Source organism: Macaca fascicularis, chromosome 3 (genome assembly GCF_037993035.2).
Source record: "Macaca fascicularis isolate 582-1 chromosome 3, T2T-MFA8v1.1".
Taxonomy (NCBI): domain Eukaryota; kingdom Metazoa; phylum Chordata; class Mammalia; order Primates; family Cercopithecidae; genus Macaca; species Macaca fascicularis.
In genome coordinates this window covers 133,686,495-133,709,785 of record NC_088377.1, presented here as the reverse complement: position 1 = coordinate 133,709,785, position 23,291 = coordinate 133,686,495, and the positions used below count along the sequence as shown (strand labels likewise).

At 33.9% G+C, this 23,291-nt stretch overlaps 2 protein-coding genes across 25 annotated transcripts in view; one reads left to right on the top strand and one right to left on the bottom strand.

Moving 5' to 3' along the window:
* The window catches only part of RUNDC3B (RUN domain containing 3B), a 180,833-nt gene that overhangs the window by 6,125 nt on the left and 151,417 nt on the right, over positions 1-23,291 (top strand). For 11 of the 24 annotated variants that reach the window (XM_074035600.1, XM_005550324.4, XM_015447304.3 and 8 more), the window contains exon 2: positions 15,840-15,955. The exons of 3 other annotated variants lie outside the window; for them this stretch is intronic. Coding sequence is in view for 6 of the 21 variants with exons in the window: in XM_005550324.4 (XP_005550381.1) it covers positions 15,840-15,955 (116 nt within the window). In the remaining 15 variants the exon portion in view is untranslated. Of the gene's footprint in view, positions 1-568; positions 618-15,839; positions 15,956-23,291 lie in introns of all 24 variants that reach the window. 10 more of the 24 variants (XM_074035592.1, XM_074035596.1, XM_074035594.1 and 7 more) reach the window with 1 other exon arrangement.
* ABCB1 (ATP binding cassette subfamily B member 1) overlaps positions 1-23,291 on the bottom strand; it is a 219,707-nt gene that overhangs the window by 141,700 nt on the left and 54,716 nt on the right. The gene's annotated exons all lie outside the window — the stretch shown is intronic.

The window sequence follows — 23,291 nt, the reverse complement described above, 5'->3', positions numbered from 1 at the left end:
CTTCACCCCAGCCTGGGAGAAAGAGTGAGACTCTGTCTCAAAACAAACAAACAAACAAAAAACAAACAAACTTTGAATGCAGTGATTTCCTTTTTTTTTTTTTTTTTTTACTATTTGCTTGAGTATGCCTCATAAGACTATTCATACCTTGGCTATAGTGATTATAATATTTTTGGCTAAAGCTCTTTTAGTCATTTTATATGTAGTAGAACTTTGGGTTTGGATTCAGCATTAGTTATATACCTTGGAAGCAGGTTCAGTATTATTAAATATTTCTAAGGATTATTCATGCTCTAATTAGTAGATGCTTACAATGGAGGTATGATGATCCTCTTTTAAACTACTAGTCCTAGAGTAGACATTTCAATATTCACAAAAGGTCATTATCTCTTCCCCCAACCAAACTGCATTCATATTAATTGACAACAGAGACTAGCTATCCCCCAGTCCTTTACTAGGGGGTATTTATTTTAACTCTGCTGCTTGATAATTGTCAAAATTTCAGTTGAGAGATGATATTCAAGGGGGAATGTTTGAAGCTTACCCACTCTTCTATTCCCTCTTACAGGTTTATAAAATATATCCCTGGGTCAGTCCAAAGCATCAGAGAGAATTGGGTATGTAGACTGCATTGCTCCACACTCTTCTATCCCCAGTTGCTTTTACCCAGTTGTATATTGGAAAGATTCCATCAGTCTGCATTGAAGGTCATCATAAGAATCTGTCACAGAGGGTCTTGAAGTTGTTGTCAAGCACATTATGATGTCAAAACGGGCTTCTTTTTTGTGAAGACTTCTGTGAGAAATCTCTGTGTTTAGTGCCAACAATTTGTATTTTCAAGCAATTGATTTATTTATATCTACTGAACACAAATGAATGTATAACTGACAACTTCATATTTTTCTCATGCAGCTGTTAGAAATCCTAGTATCAAGTCTGTAGTCAACCTCTACGAGATATGTAGGACATTGTGATAATACTTTTAGCCTTATTTCTAGCTCTACTATGCCACTATTCTTTTAATATAAATTTTTATAAGTATAAAATTTTATACTTTCCATATAGAAAAGCATACATAACATAACTTTCATTTTTTGTGGTAGGACACAATGTTGTAACTAGCACCCAGGTCAAGAGAAAGAACTGTTCAAATATCAAGACCTCCTCCTTGCTTTCTTGTAGTTCATACCCATATTAAGGATAACTACTCTCCTGGTTTTTAACACCATGGTTTGTTTTGCCTTTTTAAATATTTTAAAGGAATGGAATACTATGGTATATAACTTTTTGTGTTTAGCTTATTTTGTTCAACATTATGTTTGCAAGGTTCATCCGTTTTGTTGCATGTTGCTGTAGTTTGTTCATTTTCATTGCTGTGTCTTTTTCCATTGGATGAATATACCACGATATTTCCATTCTGTTGCTGATTGTCATTTGAGTTGCTTCTACTTTTTGATTACTACTAACTAAATATTCATTCATATTTATTTTGGTGACAATATGTACATTTTTCTCTCAGATATTATCTTGGAGTGGAATTGATGAGTCATATGGCATGCAGATATTCAGCTTCAGTAGATATGAAAGTTTTCAAAAGGAGTTGTACCAACACTCATACTACTGAGCGGTGTGTGTAGGAGTTCCAGTTTTCTGTATCCTAACTAATGCTTGAAATTTTCTTTCATTTTAGCCAATCTTGTATGTCTGTTGGAGTGTCACATGGTGGTTTTAGTTTGCATTTTCTTGGTGTCTAATGAAGTCAAGCACCTTTCTGTAAGTCTGTAGGCCACTTGGAGATTTGCTTTCATGAAATGTCAATTCAAGTCACTTAGCAACTGGAATCTCTGCTTTTTGTTTATATTTTAGTTGTGTAGTTCTTTGTACATTCTGTATGGGAATCTTTTCTTGGATATGTGTAATGCAAATGTCTTCCATTTGGTGGCTTTATTTTTCACTCTGTAGTACGTTTTGATGAATAGAAATTTCTGATTGGAAAATGGCCCATACATTTCCTTCATGGCTAATGTTTACTGTAATGTCTTTAAGAAGCCAGCCTACTCCAAAGTAATGAAAATATTCTTTTTTTCTTCTAAAGCTTTATTGTTTTATTTTTACATTTATATCAACAATTCATCTGTAGTTTGTTTATGGTGTGACGTACAGGGGTCAAGATTAATATTTCCCTTAAGGAAAATCAGCTGACCTGGTACCATTTATTGGAAAGACCATTGTATTAGTCTGTTCTCATGCTACTGTAAGGACATACCCGAGACTGCGTAATTTATGAAGGAAAGAGGTTTAATTGATTCACGGGTCTGCAGGGCTGGGGAGGCCTCAGGAAACTTACAAGCATGGTGGAAGGGGAATCTAACATGTCCTTCTTCACAAGGCAGCAGGAGGGAGAAGAATGAGAACCAAGCAAAGGGGGAAGCCCCTTATAAAACCATCAACTCTCATGAGCGCTTACTCACTATCATGAGACTAGCATGGGGGAAACCATCCCTATGATTCAATTACCTCCCATCGGCTCCCTCCCATGATATGTGGGGATTATGGCAACTACAATTCAAGATGAGATTTTGGTTGGGACACAGCCAAACTGTATCAACCATACTTTCTCCACTACACTCAAGCATCGCATTTATCTTAGGTGACTGGATAATTTGTGGTCTATTTCTAGACTTTCTTTTTTCCAATAGTCTATTTGTCTATCCTAAGCTAATATCATACTAAAATAATACCTATAACTTTATATTATGCCTTGATGTTTGGTAATACAAGTTTTCTAGCTTTGTTTTTCAAGATTAACTTGGCTATTCTTAGCCTTTTACAAACTAAATTTTAGAATCAACTTGTCATTTTCTGTTAACATTTTTTTCTGGGATTTTTATTAAGCTTGTACTGATACTATAAATCAGTTTTGGGAAAGCTGTCATCTTTGTAATATTAAGACTTAAATGCAACCCATGAACATAATCTATTTCTTTATATGTTTAAATATTCTATAATTTTTCTCAATAATGTAGTTTTGCATATATAGATATTTTAAATCTCTTATTAGATTTATTCTTGCATATTTGATATATTTTTGTATTATGGTAACTGAAATCATTGAAAACTTTTCATTTTCTTGTGGTTGTTGGTTTATCGATATAAACTTGACCTTTTAAAATACTGGTCTTATATCTAGCAGTCTTACCAGATTTCTTTATTAATTCTAACAGATTTTTTGCAGTTAAAAATTTTTCTTCTGAATACACAGTCATGTCATCTGCCTATTTTATTTCTTCCTTTTTCAATCTTTATGGCTTTTCTTTTTTGTCTTATTGCACTGGCTAGGACCACTAATGCAGTGTCACAGAAAACATTCAAAAGTTTATTATTAAATAGGATGTTTGCAGTAGGTTTTTCTTAGTTCTTTTCCATTTCTAAATTGCTGATAATTTTTATCATAAATGGGTGCTGATTATTGTATTATTAAGTTTTTTTTGTCTTTCAAGATAAACATGATTTTTCTGCCTTTTATTGTTTTCATAGTGAATTATGTTGACTTTTTCATGTTAAACCACTCTGGAATAAAAAAACAATGAGTTGTGATGTATTGTCTTTTTGAAATATCTTTGCATTCAGGGAGTTAATAATTTCTTTGGAATTTCTGCATATTTATTCATGGTAGAGATTGGTATGTAATTGTCCTTTCTTATAATGTTCTTGTCTGGTTTTGTCATTAAGGTTATTTGGCTTTATAAAACAAGTTGGGAAGTGTGTGTGTGTGTGTGTGTGTGTGTGTGTATGTGTATTTCCCTCCCCTGTTCTGTAGAACAGTTTGTGTAAGACTGATATTATTTCTTTCTTAAACATTTGGAAGAATTCACCAGGGAAGCAATGTGAACCGCAAATTGTCTTTGTGGGAAATCATTTAGTAACAGAATCAATTCATTTAATAAATACTGAACAATTCAGATTTCCTGTGTCTTCTGGTATGAGTTTCAGTAGGTTTTTCATGGACCATACCTATTACATTTATATTGTCAATTTTTTTTTTTTTGCTAAGACTTTTCTTAATATACTCTTAATGTCTTTTTATTATTTGAAAGATCTGTAGTGATTTCCCATTTTTCTTTCCTGATATTATAATCTCCATTTTCCCCATTTATTTTGCTAGGCATTTATTAATTTTACCAACTTTTTCAAAAAACAGCATTTGACTTTGTCGATTTTCTCTGTCGACTCCTGTTTGTTTAAAAATCTGTCTAACTTTCAAACAGTTGAAGGTTTTTTAGTTATCTTTTTATTTGTTGATTTCGAATGAATCTGTTGTGCAGAGAACATATTCTGAAAGATTTCAAGCTTTTGAAATTTGTCGATGCTTGCTTTATGATGCAGTATATGGTTAATTTCAACGTATATTTCATATGCTTTTGGAAATAATGTGTATTGTGTCATTGTTGGTTGCACGATTTATATCTGTCAGTTAAGTTAGTGTTTTAATTGCCTTGTTCATATCCTCTGTATTCTTACTTGTTTTTTTGTATACTATTTAGTATTGAGAGAGATGTGTTAAAGTCTACCTCTATGACTGTAGATTTTTGTTTCTCCTTTTAGTTTTGTCATTTTTACTATAAATATTTTGTTTTATTACTAGTTTTATGGTGATTTAGAATTGTGGTCTCTTCCTAGTAGTTTGATTTATTTTCATCATGAAATGTCCCTCATTATCTCTAACAGTGCTACTACCTTAAAGTCTGTTTTATCTGCTATTAATACAGTTATAATAGCTTTCTTTTATTAATGTTCATATGATGTCTCTTTTTCCATCTTTTACTTTCACTTTTGCTGTTTCTGGGCTGTTATATTTAGAGTGTCCTTGTAGGTAAGATAGAATTGAATTTTGCATTTTATCTAGTCTGATAGCCTTAGTATTTTAGTTATTTAGCCCATTTTAATTAATGTTATTAGCATTATATTTGGATTTATAGCTATCTTACTGTTCCTTGTATGTTTGCTTTTTTCTCTTTTCTTGCCATCTTAAATATTAATATTTTTATAGTTCCATTTATTTCATGATTCCAGTTTTTTACTTTGTGAACTTGTGAGTCATATATTCCATTTCTTTATATATGTTTATATATATTTCTATTCTTCTGGCAGTTACCTTTGATTTATTACAGTCTAATGCAAATTGTAACTTTTACTGCTTTTTCAGTAGTGTTAGAACCATTTATTTCCCCTCATCCTAAAACATACTCAGCCTCCTGAGTAACTAGGACTGCAGACATGCACCACCACACCCAGCCATTTTTTTTTTTTTTAATTTGTAGATACAGGATCTCGCGATGTTGCCCAGGCTGGTCTCGAACTGCTGGCCTCAGGCGGTCCTCCTGCCTCAGCCTCTAAAAGTGTTGGGATGACAGGCATCAGTCACCACGTGTGTCTCCATTATCTTTTTACACTCCAATTACATTGTGTTAAAATTTACCAGGCCTCACTTGATTCATATTCTTTCCCATGGTTTCTATTCTTGTTTCTCTTTATGCTTCAGCTTGTATGTTTTCTATTGACTTCTTTTCTAGTTCATTAATTATGTCTTATGCTGTGTCTATTCTACTGTTTAATCCATTGAATGAGTTTTTAATTTCAGGTAGTCCTAGAATTTTTATTTGATTTTTTAAAATAGACTCTAACCCTCTGATTTTAAAAACCTATCTTTTTACCTATGTCCTTCATTTCTTTTAGTCTGTTGAACATGTTAATCACATTTATCTTAAAGTTCTTATTAATTTAGAATTTTGAATTATCTTTTTATCTTCTTTTATGGTCTGTTTTTTCTCTCTCTTACTCCTTTCTTTGTCATGTAGTCCTATCTTTTGTCACATCTGGAATGTTATTGAATGCCACATAATATTTATTAAGTTCTTTAATACTTTTGTTGTTCTTTTAGTACTATCATGTTTACCCTTTTGTCAACTATTATGTGTCAAAGTATTCATAAGAACATAGTATACAATAGAAATAGACCACAGTGGAGTAAACAGATGGAATGCACCACTCAATTTTAGAAAGATATCACCAACAGTTTACTAGTACCCATGGCCAATAGTGTAGGTTAATGCCCACTTTGCTTACTAGTGTTCATCTTCCTCCAGAGATACAGTAAGTAGCTGATTGCTTTCATCCAGTCAGGGACTGTGCTGAATCCAGACTGGGTTTTAACCATGGTTAGTCTTGAACAACCTACAGTTTGCTCCTGGCCTTTCAGGATTTTCAACTTAGATTTGGTATATTTTCTAGCACCCTTCCTCCAACAAGCCAAAACAACAAAATGCACTCTGATTTGGGGGCGACAGTAAACAATCACAGTAACTACTGTTTACGGAAAGCTGGCCGACAGCTGAATGTGCATTAAATGAAAGAGCTCTTCTTCCCCGCCTTCCTCTTTCACTCTGACACTAGATTGCACGTTCAAAAACAAATCCTCCAAAATACATACTGTTTTGAAAGTATTTTATGAAAGATAGAAAGTGGATGTAATGCATACATTTTGTTGTTTTAGCTAGGTAAAACGATTTATTGTCTATTATCTCCAGTGATGGTGATTGTCTTTAGAGGAGGTTAGGAAAACAATATCCCCCAAAGATTCGTATTTAACATTAGATTTTGTGATTTTTAAATCTTAGTATTTACAGAACCAAATCTTCTGTTATATTTCAGGTCTAATCTCAAAATTAATACTAATAACGATTTAAAATTTTAATAAATCTACCACAAAACATCTATGTCTTAACATGATAAGAAAATATATTTAATTTATACATGGCCAATATGCTTTTTGGAGGAAAAATATTAGATTCAGCCTTTATGACTAATAATGGAAATTTTAATTATAATAATTTTTATTTAAATTAGATTTATTTTATAGTTAAGGATAACATGGCCACAATTCAAACCCAAATATATCTGGTTTCAAAACATATATATATATTTTAATACTGTGCTGTCTTGATTGTCCGTGATACAAGTCAGCTGATGTGTGTGTTTGCATAGACAGAAACTGGGAACTTTCATTTTCTTAGCATTCTAGTGTTGATAAACCATGAACACTATATGTTATGGTTTTTTTCTGTTCTTCGTATTGTTCTATTGCTGCTTTTAATGTCTAGCTTACTAGAAAGCTCACTTATGTTAAAGTATTCTATTTGAATATTTTCATTTGTTCTTGTGTAAAGAACAATTGGATTCCCAAGGGATATGTAATCCAAGTATATAAAGTGTTCTTTATTAGAATAATTTTAATTGGGAGTTCTTTCATATGAGGTTAAATCAATTTATTTTAAGATAGGAAGTTTTCTTGGTTTGATAACTTACTAATTTTAGATGAATCTTTTTGGAAAGTTTTGTCTTTTTTATTTTAAGAGTGTACTTCTAACGTTATTTTTTATGTTTGGCAATCTGCTGTTATCAGTCTGCTTATATAGCAATACAAGATGTTAATAATAGAGTATTTCCATCCTTAAGTGTCTAGATTAGCAATTCTCTTTTAAAATAAATTTTGACAGTACAGATTGAGAAAATATTTTAAATACACATCTGTCTTTTTATTTAATTTTTTAAATTTTCCTTTTTAGAGACAGGGTCTTGCTCTGTTACCTAGGCTGGAGTGCAGACGCATGACCATAGCCCACTGTAACCTTGAATTCCTGGGTTCAAGTTATCCTCTTGCCTCAGCCTTCTGAGTTGCTTAGAATAACAGCCTATTTCCACCATGCCTGGCTAATTTTTAAATTTCTTTATAGAGATAGGGTCTCGCTTTGTTGCTCAAACTCCTGACCTCAAGCCATCGCTGTGGCCTCAGCTTTGCAAAGTGTTGGGATTACAGGTGTGAGCCACCACACCTGGCGCTGCTTTCTTCCTATAAAGTTGATTTTTACATTGGGTAAAATTTTTTTGAAATAATAAAATGTCACAAAGAGAGTTTCATGTTTCAGGGTACAAATTTCAGGGAAGATGGTTGGAACTTTTTTTGGTTCCAATAAAAGTTTATTTACAAAAACATGCAACTAGTTGCATTAGGCTTGTGGACAACAGTCTGTAGACCTCTTCTTAAAGGATATGTGAAAGGTATTTTTTCTCATTATAAAATATTTTAAATAGATTAAAATTATATTAGAAAATAAAGAGGAAAATACACATGATGTTTGAGAATTCTTTTTTTTTGTTTGTTTGTGGGTGGGGGGCAGGGAGTCTCGCTCTGTTGCCAGGCTGGAGTGCAGTGGCATGATCTGGGCTCACTGCAAACTCTGCCTCCCAGGTTCAAGCAATTTTCCTGCCTCAGCCTCCCTGGTAGTTGGGACTACAGGTGCATGCCACCATGCCCAGCTAATTTTTTTTTTTTTTTGTATTTTAGTAGAGACGGAATTTCACCATGTTTCCCAGGCTAGTCTCGAACTCCTGAGCTCAGGCAATCTGCCTGCCTCAGCCTCCCAAAGTGCTAGGATTACAGGCATGAGCCACTGTGCCCGGCCGAGAATTTGTAAGTTTCATAATATTTGAAAAAAGAAGGGAAATTACTTTTTTGGTTTGTTTCTTTGTTTCCGCTCTTTCACCCAGGCTGAAGTGCAGTTGGCACCATCTCGGCTCACTGCGATCTCTTCTTCCCAGGTTCAAGTGATTCTTCTGCCTCAGCCTCCTGAGTAGCTGGGACTACAAGTGTGCACCACCACACCTGGCTGACTTTTGTATTTTTAGTAGAGGTGGGGTTTCACTATGTTGGCCAGGCTGGTCTCAAACTTGTGACCTCAGATGATCCACCTGCCTTGGCCTCCCAAAGTGTTGGGATTACAGGCGTGAGCCACCGTGCCCAGACCTGCAAACTGTTGATTGCGAAACATTCTCTTGTGTTTGTGATGTAAAATATAAGAGAGCAAATAGGTCTTCCAGTGAACAGATATCTCTGGGTATTGTGCTTATTATCACCTATAGTCACTGCTTATATTATGTTTGGTGTGGATCATGTCATCTCTCTTAGAAGCCATCTTCTTGTTGATCATTGATGCTGACTGTTATTTTAATGGCAGAGGATAATTACCTCACCCCTCTGTTACAGACTACTAAAAGCAATGGCATATAATAAGGAATATTGTAAATTTGGTTTGAAATAGTGGAGAGTTCTCTGTCTCCTATTTTGGATACTTACGTTCTATTAAAAACATCACTCTTATTAGTGACTTTAACCTTTGTGAGCTCTTTTAAGTTTTGAAATGTGATGATTCTAGATGTTTTCATGTACATTAGTTATCTTCAGATATAATTCCATGTAAAGGGATATAGCATGGTATAATAAGAAAATCTATTTTATTTGAATATTTATTTTTTTCTGAAGCATATTTGATAAATGGCCAAATAATATATGCTTGTCGTAAAGGGATAGGAATATAATTTTTTCCTACTTATTCTCTCTGTGTATATATGGATATATATATTATTAATGTAGAACATTAAATATTAAAAATGAATTTTTACTGTAAAAATAATTTCTAATAAAAACTATAGACATTTAAGAAAATTATTTTTGATTTGTCCTCACATTTAAAATTTTTAAATTATTTTTAATTATAATTATGTTACAAATCTATGAACTATGGAAGGAATTAATGTAATGTGGATGTAATTAATATGTTTTAAACAGTTTCAGTAACTCTCATTTTTCTTGCTATGTTGACAAAGGGAAAAAGGTAGTTCATGCTTTCTTAGGTTTTAAGGTTTTAGTCACAGTCATTCTTTTTTTGTTGGTTGTTTGAGACGGAGTTTTGCTCTTGTTGCTCAGGCCGGAGTGCAGTGGCATGATCTTGGCTCACTGCAACCTTCCCCTCCTGGATTCAAGTGATTCTCCTATCTCAGCCTCCTGAGTAACTGGGATTACAGGCATGCGCCACCACGCCCAGCTAATTTTTTGTATTTTTGGTAGAGACGGGGTTTCATCCTGTTGGCCAGGCAGGTCTTGAACTCCTGACCTCAGGTTATCCACCTGCCTCGGCCTCCCAAAGTGCAGGGATTACAGGCTTGAGCCACCATACCCAGCCCATTCTTTCTTATTTCTAAGCTAACAAAAATTTCCTTGGACTTTGAAGGTGGGAAAGAGAATCTTTTTAAATAGAGACTTTTAAGAAACTGCATTTCAAAATCTTAATTGTAAGTCTCTTTTATGTAAACTTTTGATTTTTAATTTTTATGTAAAAGCTGTTACTTAGACTTGATTTGATATTTTTAGACATTCATCAAATTGTCATTTCATGATTCAAAAATCGTTCCATTTTAGGAAACAGATGACTAATATTAATGTCATCATTATCAGGAAATAGCTCAGCATCTGTGTGATATTTCTTAGATATATTAAAATTCTTTTTACAGGTTTGATTTTTATAGCACATCTTAGTTACTGTGTTATGGAGGACAGATCCTCATTACTCTGGCATATACTCATGACTAGCTATATGATTTTAGAGAAGTGAGTATTGAGTGGGAAGAGTCGGTTAGCTGAAAGTGAAGCATAGACTCTAAGGGATTGATTTGCCTTCTGAAATTCTGGGTTGTGTTGGAGGGAGGAGAGCAGGATGTGAATGATGAAGCAAAGCTGGAAAACATCATTTTTCTTCATTACTGACTTTGATATAATAGAAATTTTTGTAATGCTTTCTCACCCTTAAATGTCTTTATGCTTGAAAATCATAGAAATTGTGTCTAAGGATATGCTTTGGGCTATTTGGACTTTGCTTTTACTTTAGTTTTTAGTTAGCTGTTGAGTTGCAAGTAATGCAGTGCTCTGATATTTGACATTTTATGTTTTTATGACACAGTATCTTCTGTAAGAATGTAACCTGGTAACATTCCTAGAAAATAGAATAATATTTGTAAATAGAAAAATATTTGTGCATTTTGTTGACTACTGATTGATCCATATATGTCTCTTGATATGAAAATATATGCACTAATAACCATGGCTTTTTCTTCCCTCTACATTTTACAAAGTAAATAGTTTGTTAGGTAATTTAGTGTTATTCCTGGAGAACAATAGTGACTAAAATCTTATCTGACTGTTAAAGGTGGAAATTGAGTTCTAACCTAGATTTTTATCTTTGATGGTTTAAGTACTTTGTTAATTTTGTTTTCAAATATAAATTTCGGTTTATTTTATGGAGGTGCATTACTATCTTAAATGGCGTAATTTTTACAAGCAGTAGGTTATTCCTTCCTTGAGCAATCTGGTTGCAGAGTTAACTTTCTTATTCCATTCTACTGAATGAAGATTAGAGAAAAGCATTCAGAAATTTCCTTCTATTCAGGTGAAAGGTGGAGGTGGAGATTGTATGCTTTTTATTTATTCATTTTAGAAACATTTCTCATTTCCTTTTCCTACACATTGTACTGATTATTCTTATTAAAAATTTGCCAAGGATTGGCAGCATTATTCTCATGTATTGTCACTGAGATGGACATAGAAAATAAAAGTTTTCAAGTCCCTTTTAAATCTGGTTTCTCTTTATCTTTTTGTTTCTATCCATTTAGTATGCGTTACATATGGCATTTATCTAACTTGACTATCCTTTAGGTACAAGAAACTAATTTTATCTGTGTTACTTCCTATATGTTGTTTCTCGTTATTGCATGATAATTTACTCCATTGATCTCCAGTTGCTGTTGTAGATAATACTGTGTAGTCGAACATTAATCTGTCTCAGCATTTCTCAATCAGGATTATTCATCTGAACCAAAGAAGACTGAAAATTATTTAAGTGATTATATTCTCAATTATCCCAAAGATATATAATGGTGTATAATTTGTATCATTCGAGTTTCATAGGAGAGTTATTTCATTACACACCAAGAATGCCATAGGGTGGCATTTCTGAAAGTGTACTTCTGGACCCGGATGCTTTCAGAGGTCCACAAGGTCAAAATTATTTTCTTAACTATTCTAAGACATTATTTGCCTTTTAAAATTCCCATTCTCTTTTGTTGTTATTATTATTGTCATTTTCTTTGTCTTTTTTATTAAAAATTCCCATTTTCTAACAAGTGTATGCTGGAGTTTTCCAGATGCTACGTAATGTGTACTATTATAATAGCTTGAATAAAAAAAGTAGTAATATAATCTAATTGTCTTATATTAAACACATTAAAGATATTTGCAAACATGTAAACAGTGCTATTCTTGCTATGTTTTTCTTTTGGAAAATGCAATTTTCATAAAAATATTTTTATGTAGCATGTAATGAATTTATTTTGTTTATAATTAGTAAATAAATACAGGCAGTTCTTACTTTGCATGGTTCCAGTATTTCATAATTTAGTTAAGTAACATCAATCCTACCTAGTAACATGGTTTCAATTTGAATTACTGCTGTAACTCAGCTGTGAGTAGTTGCATAAAATACACATTTTGCCACTGGCTCTCTAGTCCACAAACCACTATGTAACTAACAAATACACATCATAATCAGACACCAGTAATATTACTTCTTTCAACGTCTGCCTAGGATTGGTCCCTATGCATCTGAAAATGGATAATCAAAAACAGTGAATTGGCCAATTTACAGAGATGAAAGTACAGAAAAGAAATGGAAAATGATAGCTGGGTGTGGTGGCTCACGCCTGTAATCCCAGCACTTTGGGAGGTCAAGGCAGGCAGATCACGAGGTTAGGAGATCAGGACCATCCTGGCTAACATGGTGAAACCCCGGCTCTACTAAAAAAATACAAAAAATTAGCTGGGCTTGGTGGTGGGCACCTGTAGTGCCAGCTACTTAGGAGGCTGAGGCAGGAGAATGGTGTGAACTGGTGAGGCGGAGCTTACAGTGAGCTGAGATTGCAGCATTGCACTCCAGCCTGGGTGACAGAGCGAGACTCCGTCTCAAAGAAAAAAGAATGGAAAATGATAATGCTTAAAGTGAGATTTGCATGAATATAAAGGGAGTTACAGAATAAATTGTTGATCATGGGAATGTGCACATTTCTCCTATTTAAGAGAATCTACATATACAGCCAAGGAAACTTAGTGGAGGCAAATGTTGATGTAAAAATGAGGAAAGAATGTTGAATATTGTAGGGACATGGATGCAGCTGGAAACCATCATTCTCAGCAAACTATCACAAGAACAGAAAACCAAACGCTGCATGTTCTCACTCATAGGTGGGAATTGAACAATGTGAACACTTGGACACAGGAAGGGGAACATCACACACCAGGGCCTGTTGTGGGGCGGGGGGAGGGGAGAGGGATGGCATTAGGAGATACACCTAATGTAAATGATGAGTTAATGGGTGCAGCACACCAACATGGCACATGTATACATATGTACCAGACCTGCACATTGTGCACATGTACCCTAGGACATAAAGTATAATTTAAAAAAAAAAAAATGAAGAAAGTGGTTGCAACAGAAAGGATGAAAATGTCCCAGAGGAAGTGACACCGACAGAACACTTCACATTAAAGGGCTTCTCAGAGGTATTTCACAGCATTGAAAGTGTAAAGGAAAACATATTGGAAGCTAGTTCGAGAAATATGGCAGTTTGCAAAAAGACAGAAAAAGAGGCTTACGCTGTATCTTAAGTTACACTAAATGAGAAGAATGAGGCAAGCACTGTTCAGACTACTCTTCATAAGTTTGTTACAAAGAAGTAGAACACTTGAATTCTCAATGTTTCTAATGTTTTAAAGTATAGTGTACTAAATAAATCTGTTTTACTATTTTTCATTTCCCTATGTAACCGGTTGTAAGAAAGTTTTTAATGTTTTGACAAAAATTTATAAAGGCCACAGGAAAATTATAATTTTTAATTATAAAGATGATTTTGCATGGTTTCAACTTGCAGAGTTATTGTTATGGTCCTGTACTGCTGTGCTAAGTGAGGACTGCCTGTATTTAAAATCTTTTAGTTCAATTTCTAGTATGGTAAATACTAGATATAACCCAAATATTTCTATATTTCCCTTTATGCCTGTCTCCTGTATTTTCTGTCCTGATTGAATAACATAACTATCAAGAGTAAAACCTGAAAAAAAGCTTGTACTCTTTTATCTTCTTTATAGTTTTTATTTCCAATTATTTAACAGCTCCCCTTATCATCTTGATTCCCCACTGTCTTAGGCTCTCATATACCATCCTTTATAGGGTATGACTGTAAAGGGCATGAGGAAGTTGTTTGAGGTGACAGGACTATTTTGTACCCTGATTTTGATGGTGATTATATGAATCTACACATGTTAAAACTCATAAACTATATGTTGGGTCTTGCCGTGATAGGACGTTTAAACATTTCTTTGCTATTCTTTCAAAATAGAGCTTACAAATAAATCAACAGGTACCCACTGAGTACAGTGTTCAAAGCATTGTCCTAGGTGCTGAGGGAGATACATCATTCAGAAAGCATGTTTCTGCCTGAAGAAATTGTGTTCTAATAAGATAAAGATGGAAAACAAATGATAGCAGTAAGATAAATCATAATTGTCTCTTAAGGGAAATAAATACAAATAAAATGTTAGTTTGTGCTAGGAATATGCAGGTGGGTAATTCTCCATTGAGAAGATGACATTTGAGTTGAGACTTGGAAAATACATTGATTTTTGACAGTCAAAAATACAGACAAAGAACATTCTGATAAGGAAAAATATAGTACACTTTACAGATTTGCAGGTTTTGCTATTTATAAGCTCATAAAAACTTTGGATGTTGAAATGGTTTGTGACCTCATCCAAATCTCATCTTGAATTGTTACTCCCATAATTCCCATGTGTCATGGGAGAGACCCAGTGGTAGGTAATTGAATCATGGGGGCGGGCCTTTCCCATGCTGTTCTTGTGGTAGTAAGTCTCACGAGATTTGATAGTTTTATAAAGGGGAGTTCCCCTACACATGCTTTCTTGCCTGCTGCCATGTAAGACAACCCTTTATTCTTCCTTCATCTTCCACCATGATTGTGAGGCCTCCCAGCCATGTGGAACTGTGAGTCAATTAAATCTCTTTCCTTTATAAATTACTCAGTCTCAAGTAAGTCTTTATTAGCAGTGTGAGAACAGACTAATACAGATGTATTCTTCTCATTAATACTCACATTCTATTTTATTCTGTTTTGTGCTCAGAAACTCTCAAAAGCATTTGAGTCTGCTGCTCAAATTCCTTACAAGTAGTAGTATTGTTTTTGAGTATTTTGGAGTTAATTTAGTTAGATCACATTTTGTTTTTAATGGGGACAATTAGCTATTTCTAAGTCTTAGTTTTGTCAATAGATACTCTCTTAGTCCTTTCAGGCTGCTTTAACAAATTACCTTAAACCGGGTAATTTATAAACAACAGAAACTTACTGCTCACAGTTCTGCAGGCTGGGAAGGCCAAGATTGGGGCACCATCAGATTGAGTGTCTGGTGAGAGCCCATTCCTCATAGATGACACCTTCTGTGTGTCCTTACATGGCAGAACAAGCTCCCTCAGGCCTCTTTTATAAGAGTACTAATTCTGTACATGAAAGCTCTGCCCTCATTATCTAACCACTTCTCAAAGGCTCTAACCCTTAATACTATTGCTCTGGGGATTAGGTATCAACATATGAATTTTGGGAGTACACAAACATTCTAACCAGAGGAGATAGGAAATAATAAAAAGACTCCTCTTTCTGTAAAAATTTCCATTTACAGAATAAATTTGAATAAATGGGGTTTTCAGAAGTTATATTCTTATAAAATATTTTTACAAGTTTTCCCCAAATTGCCTTCCTCCCATTTTTTTCATACTTAGGGAATTAATCAACTCTGCCTAAAAGCAACAATAATCTTTTTTTCATAGGTTTTCTGTGAAGACCCTGATTGATCGGTCTTGCTTTGAGACAATTGATGATTCTTCTCCTGAATTTAACAATTTTGCAGCTATTTTGGAACAGATTTTAAGCCACCGGCTAAAAGGTAAAAGCACTAATGTACTATTTATTCTCCCACTAGCTGTCTTTATGATAAGCTTGAAATTTTAGAAATCATACAGTCTGTGTGACTTAGATAGACAACATTCTACAATGTGAGAAACATAAACCTGATATCAGAATGTCAAATCTGTTGGCCTGTGTGACTACAAAAGAGCCTCTGTTCTCAGATTTACACCTATTTGTGGGATGCATTGAAAATGTTGTGTTAATTGCCACATACAAGGAGAAAAGTGGCTTTCCATAAGTAATTAAAATAAAAGCTTAAATTGAAAGGAAGCCCATCCCGAAGGTTACTTGATGGTGTTTTAATCAATTTACAAAGAAGCATTCCAGGCATAATGTTTATTTGTTTAGCATCTACTTTCTTAAACAAGTATCTTTGTAAATATTTTAGCAGATAGTAGGTTAAAAAAGAGGTATGTAAGAGACATGCTTGACTTTGGTTTTCTTAAATCAAAGTATACTTACAATAGAAATATAATTCTCTTAACAATTTAAAGGGGAACATGGGAGCTATATTCTCTCTGAATTTTAGATTTTTTAAATTAAAAAGATCTATAAAATATAGTTGCTAAAAATCAAGAAGTATTGTGTAGTATAAATCTTAGTAACAATAAGTACTAACTTTATCACATTAATCCCATTATCTGGTCTTCCTAAAGCAAACTTGATCATCAGATATTTTCACTTAAGTTTTTTATTATCTTTACAATCTTAATGATATAGTTTCACATCAGTAGTAGTAACTTGCTTTGGTAGCATAACTTATGAGACTCTCAGGTGTGATATGAAGATTAATTCTATTCTGTACTTTTTGATGCTGAAGGCATCCAGGTTTTAGTATAAGTGTTTAAATGAGTTGAGCAGTACTGTGGGCCCAGAGCAAAGGATTGAATTTAAACTACGTCGGAGAAAAAATATGAATTCATTTATCCCTCTGCAATTTAAAATGGGGTTCCTAAAATTACTAACACTTTTTTCTGTTAAATTTGGTTGTTTTGCATTTTAAAAGGGTTATTTTTTTCTCATTTTTGCTGTTCCATGTTTCCTAAATTTTCTGTCACTGATGTTACCTTTTATAAGAAAATAAAATTTTTATAAAAGCAAAGGATATGGAAGTATTTTGAGATATTATTAGATACTATATTGTGTGATGATCATATTTTTAAATTTTATGCATAAATTTATAAATAATGCCTGACTAAAAAGTATATGGAATAGAACAGACTCTGATGTACCTTGATGTTCGTGAGAATTTTACCTTAAAACCTAATGCCCCTGATCTGGTATACCTTTTAGCATATGATTCTCTCACAAAAAACTATCAATAGAAAACTATCAATAGCAAATGAACAATAAGGCTATGTTGAGACTCCCATGCCAAGTGGTTGGGCAGAGTCACTACTGTGTAAGTGGATGCCTCCGGCACACCAGTCTGCCGTCTTCTGAGTTGTATATCAGCAAAATATAGATCACACACCTTCAGAATTATTTCTGAACAATTAAATCCATTAATGTTATTTCTGAATAATACTATAATGAAAATAGAATCCCCAGTTGAATTATGAATAAGAATTCTACTTGTGTGACTAAGATATAGTAAGAAATCTGATACAGTAAGATTTGTGTTAATTTTTTAAGCTAGGTAAGATAATTTAAAAATTTCTGTAAATCAACTCATATGGTCACTGATTTATATACGTGTGTATGTGTATATATATATAAGGAATTACAAAATAATGTGTAACTTTTGAGATGAGGTATTTTAAAGATGCAAGCATCTGGGACTTTCATATATTACTTCCTATTTTTGGTATTTTAATATATAACAAATTGCTTTTACTTTTGGATAAATCATATGATTATATTGATAGTACACTCTTCACTTATGATTTAGTTATATAGCAACTAATTTTTCCAGTGTTTTCCTTTATAGAAGTACAAATTAAAATTTTATAACTTTGTGTGTTTCTAAGATCTACTTTTCTACAACTACTGCTTATTTTTGAAGTAAAAGGACATTTGTTTTCAACATTAAACTTTTCCAGAGAAAGATAAAATCTTCCCCAGACACAGTATAGGCTGTGATGATACAGGCAAAGTGAAGAGCTGAGACAGTTGTTTCACTCTAAAAGCCCCATTACTGAAGAAAAGGAGGCTTTTAAAATTATATACATTAATCTTATTTGCAGTAATCTGTCAATAAGATGTTGATCTTACTTTCCTAGGATATAGCTGAGAAATAGGAATTAATGATAATATTAGAATTGAAAGAGATCTTCGTTCAGGTCCTTCAGTAATTTTTGAACTTTTATTGATTTATTTAAAGCATAATACTTCCTTCCACCCTAACCCTACCACTCCTAATAAAAGCCACTGCAAAAGCTAGATATATATGTAGAACATTTTGTTGAAGCCAGGATGGAGAAGTTAGGCATTCTGCCTGCTCAGCAACAATTGCAACCTATTCAGAACTCCGTAGTACCACTTCAGGTAGCTCAGAGGATCATAGACTGAGAAGCACTACTGTATTCTAGCCTCTTTCCTGCTGAAGCAATCTGCTCAACAGTATTTCTAACAGGGGTACATACAGTCTTTGCCTTAACACTTCTGATCTCTGAGAACTAAGTAAAGCAGTCCATCACATTATTGGACAGGTTAGATTATTTGAAAATTCTTATGTATATGAAACCAACCTATCATATTGTGCTTTGATCTTTTTTCTGCTGCTTTCTTTCAAATGTGAGCCTACTACTAACAAATATTAAAATATAGCTATTTTATAATCTTTTCCCAAGTTCCCTCTTTTCTTTCTCCCGGGTAAGGTATCCCTAGTTTCTTTAATTTTCTGGAACCACCACAGTCTTAGTTTTCTGGCTTACCACTGATTTGTTAGTATTGCTCTTAAAAATCCAGTTCTCAGAGCTGAGTAAAGCTTCAGATAGGCTAGTATTAGTCAGAATTTAAGTTTACATAGACTTCTGGTTCACATTGAAATTGAGGCTGAGTAAAATCCCGAGGCTTTTAAAAAATTGAACTATAGCTTATATTTTATTTCTCTAAATTAGTTTGCCTGAGCTGAAGTTTGATAGGGATAAATGCAGTGTTTTTTCCCTCTTTATCCCCTTCAGAGATAAAAATACAAATAAGTGGAAAGATATACATGTTCATAGATTAAAAAATTAATATTGTTAAAATGCTTGTATTAACAATCTACCCAACATAATCTAAATGTTCACTGAAATCTCTATCAAAATTTCAGGGTCATTTTTCACAGAAAAAAAAGACAGTCCTGAAAATTCATATGGAACCACAAAAGACCCTGAATAACCAAAGAAATCTTGAGCAAAAAGAACAAAACTGGAGGCATCAAAATACTTGACCTCAAAATATACTGCAAAGCTGTATTAGTTAAAACAGGATGTTACTAGCATAAAAACAGATGAATAAACTAATAGAATAGAATAGAGAACCCACAAATAAATCCATGCATTTATGGTCCATTAATTTTCAACAAAAGTGCCAAAGCACACACTAGGGAAAGGACAGTCTCTTTAATAAATGGTGTTGAGACAACTGATTAGCCACACGTAGAAGAATAAAATTAGACCCTTCACACCATAGAAGAAAATCAACTCAAAATGCATTAAAGACTTAAATGTAAGATCTACCTACTACAACTGTAAAGTTACCAGAAGAAAACATAGGGAAAAAACTCCATGACATTGGTCTGGGTGATGACATTTTTGGATTTGACACCACAAGCACAGGCAACTAAAGGAAAATAAACAAGTGGAATTACATAAAACTAAATTACATCATCAGAGTAAAGAGACAGTTTACAAAAAGGGATGAAATATTTAAAAACCACACACCGGATAAGGGGCTAATATCCAAAATATATAAGGAACTCAAACAAATCAATAGTAAGAAAATAAATAGCCTGATTTAGGCAAAGAACCTGAATAGTTATTCCCACAATAAGACATGCAAATGGCCAACAGGTAAAAGGGTGCTCAAAATCACTCTACAGCAAATAAATGAAAATTAAAACCATAGTGAGATATGCCCTCATACCCGTTGGAATGCATATTATCAAACAGCCGAAGGATAACAAGTGCTGGAGAAGTTGTGGAGAAAAGGGAACCCTTGCAGTAGGAATGTAAATTTAGAACAGCCATTACAGAAAACATTCTGGAGGTTCCTCAAAAAATTAAAAATAGAACTGCCATTAGTCTTCTATGTGATTAGAGTAAATAAAAATAAAAATAGAACCACCATGTAAACCAGCAATCCCACTTCTAGGTACATAGCCAAGGAAATGAAATCAGTGTCTCGAAGAGTTATCTCTCCTTCCATGTTCATTGAAGGATTATTCACACTAGCCAAGATAAGGACTCAACCTAATTATCTGTCTACTGATGAGTTTATTAAAAAAAAAAAAAAAAGAAAGAAAGTTGCATATATAAACAATGGAATACTCTTCAGCTTTTAAGAGGAAGAAAATCCTGCCATTTGTGACAACATGGATGACCCAGAAGACATTATGTTGAGTGAAATAAACCAGATACATAAAGACAAATACTGCATGACTTCCTTATATATGGCATCTAAAAAAGTTGAACTCATAAAAGTAGAGAGTAGAATGGTGGTTACCATGTGCTGGAAGGAGAAGGATCAGAGAGATGTTTCGGTTAAAGGATATAAAAATTCAGTTAAATAGGAATAAGTTCAAGAGATCTATTGTACAAAATGGTGACTATAGTTAAAGTGTATTGGATATTTGAAAATTCCTAAAAGAGTATATTTTCAGTGTTCTCACCAAAAAATGGTAAGTACGTGAGGGTTATGGTTTAAATGTGTCCCCTCAAATTCATGTGCTGGAAACTTAACACCCTGTCCAACAGTGTTGGGAAGTGGGGCTTTTTGGGAGGTGTTCTTAGCTCATAAGGGCAGAGCCCTCATGAATGGATTAATACCTTTATAAAAGGGCTTGACAGAAGGAGTTTGTCCTTTTTTGCCATTTTGCTTTCTGCCATTTGGAGATACAACATTCCTTCATTCTACAGGATGCAGTGTTCAAGGTACCACCTTGGAAGCAGAGACAGGACCCTCACTAGACCCCAAATCTGCTGATGCTTTGATCTTGGACTTCCCAGCCTCTAGAACTATGAGAAATAAATTGCAGTTTGCTATAAATGACCCAGTTTCAGGTATTGTTATAGCAATACAAAAATGGACCAAGAAAGTGAAGTAATACATATGTTAATTTGTTAATTAGTACAATTTAGCCATTCCACAATGTATACAAATTTAAAAACATGTACATCATATATACAATTTATATTTGTCAATTTAAAAATTTTAAAATAATTTTTAAAAAGAAAAAATTAATACAGTTATAAGCTTATTCAAAGAAAAAAGAGGAAAGAAGAGACTAACCAGTGAAGCTAGAAATACAGTATGCATTAGTAGTATTAATAAATCTCAGGGATTAGTTGGTTGTGGGTAGGAGAAAGCTGAGCACTAGAACGATGCAGAGATTCCAGTCTAGATGTGGTCATTACCCAGGGTGACTGAAAAAGGGGAACACATTAAGGAAAAGAGAAAATATCAAGGTTTGTTGTGAACACTTGAGAAAAAATGATAGAAGGAGAAGAAAGAGAAAGCAATGGAAGAGAAAAGGGGATGAGGAAAATTAGAATAAAGAAGAGAAAGAAGTTAGAGGATATTCATTTTCCAAAACAAAGTTAGATTTAGTATAAGTTGATAGACTTAATTGGTAGTTTTTTAAAAAACCTAATTATTTAATTTCATTTATAAAAGAAAATCAATTGATTTTTTAACTTGTCAGTTGTATTATACTTCACCACTATTTTTCTTCTAAACTTATTTATCCATCCCTAAGCTACTTAAATTTCAAGTTACTCATTCAGAAATATAATGTAATGGGTCAACTATAAATGAATTTTTTTCATTTATTTATTCAACTATATTTATTAAGTATCTACTGTATGCCTACCACTGTTGTAAGTGCTAGGCATACAATAGGGAATTAAACAAAAATCCCTGTTCTCATTCATAGCTTCTATTATATCAAATGGGCAGGGGGTGGGAAGAAATGCAATTTAGGAAGACTTCTACCTCTGGGAAGATGAACGTGACATACTTTCCCCTGTTTCTCTTACAAAGTACAATAATAAATCCTGGCTATCATGCATAAAACAAACATAAGAAAACTCTGAAAGGTAGAGAGTAGAAGAAAGACTGGTTAAGGACACTAGGACCTTAGGAATGACACAGTAGTGGGTTGCCTGGATTTACTTTTTGCCTCATATATCCCAGACTGGGTGTTGGATAAGCCAGGAACTTGCAAATTGCAACAGGCAAAGGGAAAAAAACAACAACAATGAAAACCTCTCAGCAAGATACTATTCTCTCTAGCCAAAGGACCAGAGAAAGAATAGCCTAGCAAGACAGAAAACTTTCTAGCAGTATCTGCTCTACTTTAAACATCACACAAAAAAACTGTAGTACCACCTACTCTTAAAAAAGGCCGAATGGGAAGCTTAGAATTCTACCCTCCTGAGGTGATAACAAAGTGTCCCAGTACCACCGTTAGGGTGATATCAGAGAAGGCCAGAGAGATAAGATTTCTTCCCTCTTGGCTGATCAAAAACTCTCTCTCTCTTCTCCAACACCCCCCTTCCTACCATGTTGATGGAACACCATACTGGGGAGCCTAGGCTGCCATCACCATCTAAAAGTAATGTGCTGGTTCCTGGCCATACTGGGGTAGGGTCAGAAGAGGCCTGTTAGAGAGTTATGTCTTTCACTGTCACCCAGTGGTAAGGGGGCCACCCCAAGTGCCATGCCAGTGGAAACCATGTGGGAAGCCTGGACTCCAACTCCCACATGGTAGTAATGAGGATGCCCTTATTGGTATCAGTGGAAGCCCATTGGGAAACTTGAACTTCATCCTCCACTTGGCAGTAATGAAGCAGTGCTCCCCTCCCACCTTACCCTGTGGGAGCAGTGTCACAAAAAACTAGTTAAAACAGAAGGTTTAAATAAGATCCAGAGTCTCATAACATAATATGAACATGTCCAGCTTTCCATTGAAACTCACTTGTCATACCAAGAACCAGGAAGATCTCAGATTGTGTAATAAAAGATAGTCAATAGATGTCAACACTGAGATGACAGAGGTGTTAGAATCGCTGACAAAGATTTTAAAGCATCCATGATTAAAATGCTTTGAGCAATACATGTGAGAAAGAAATGAAAAAGTAGAAATCCACAGCAAAGAAATGACAGAT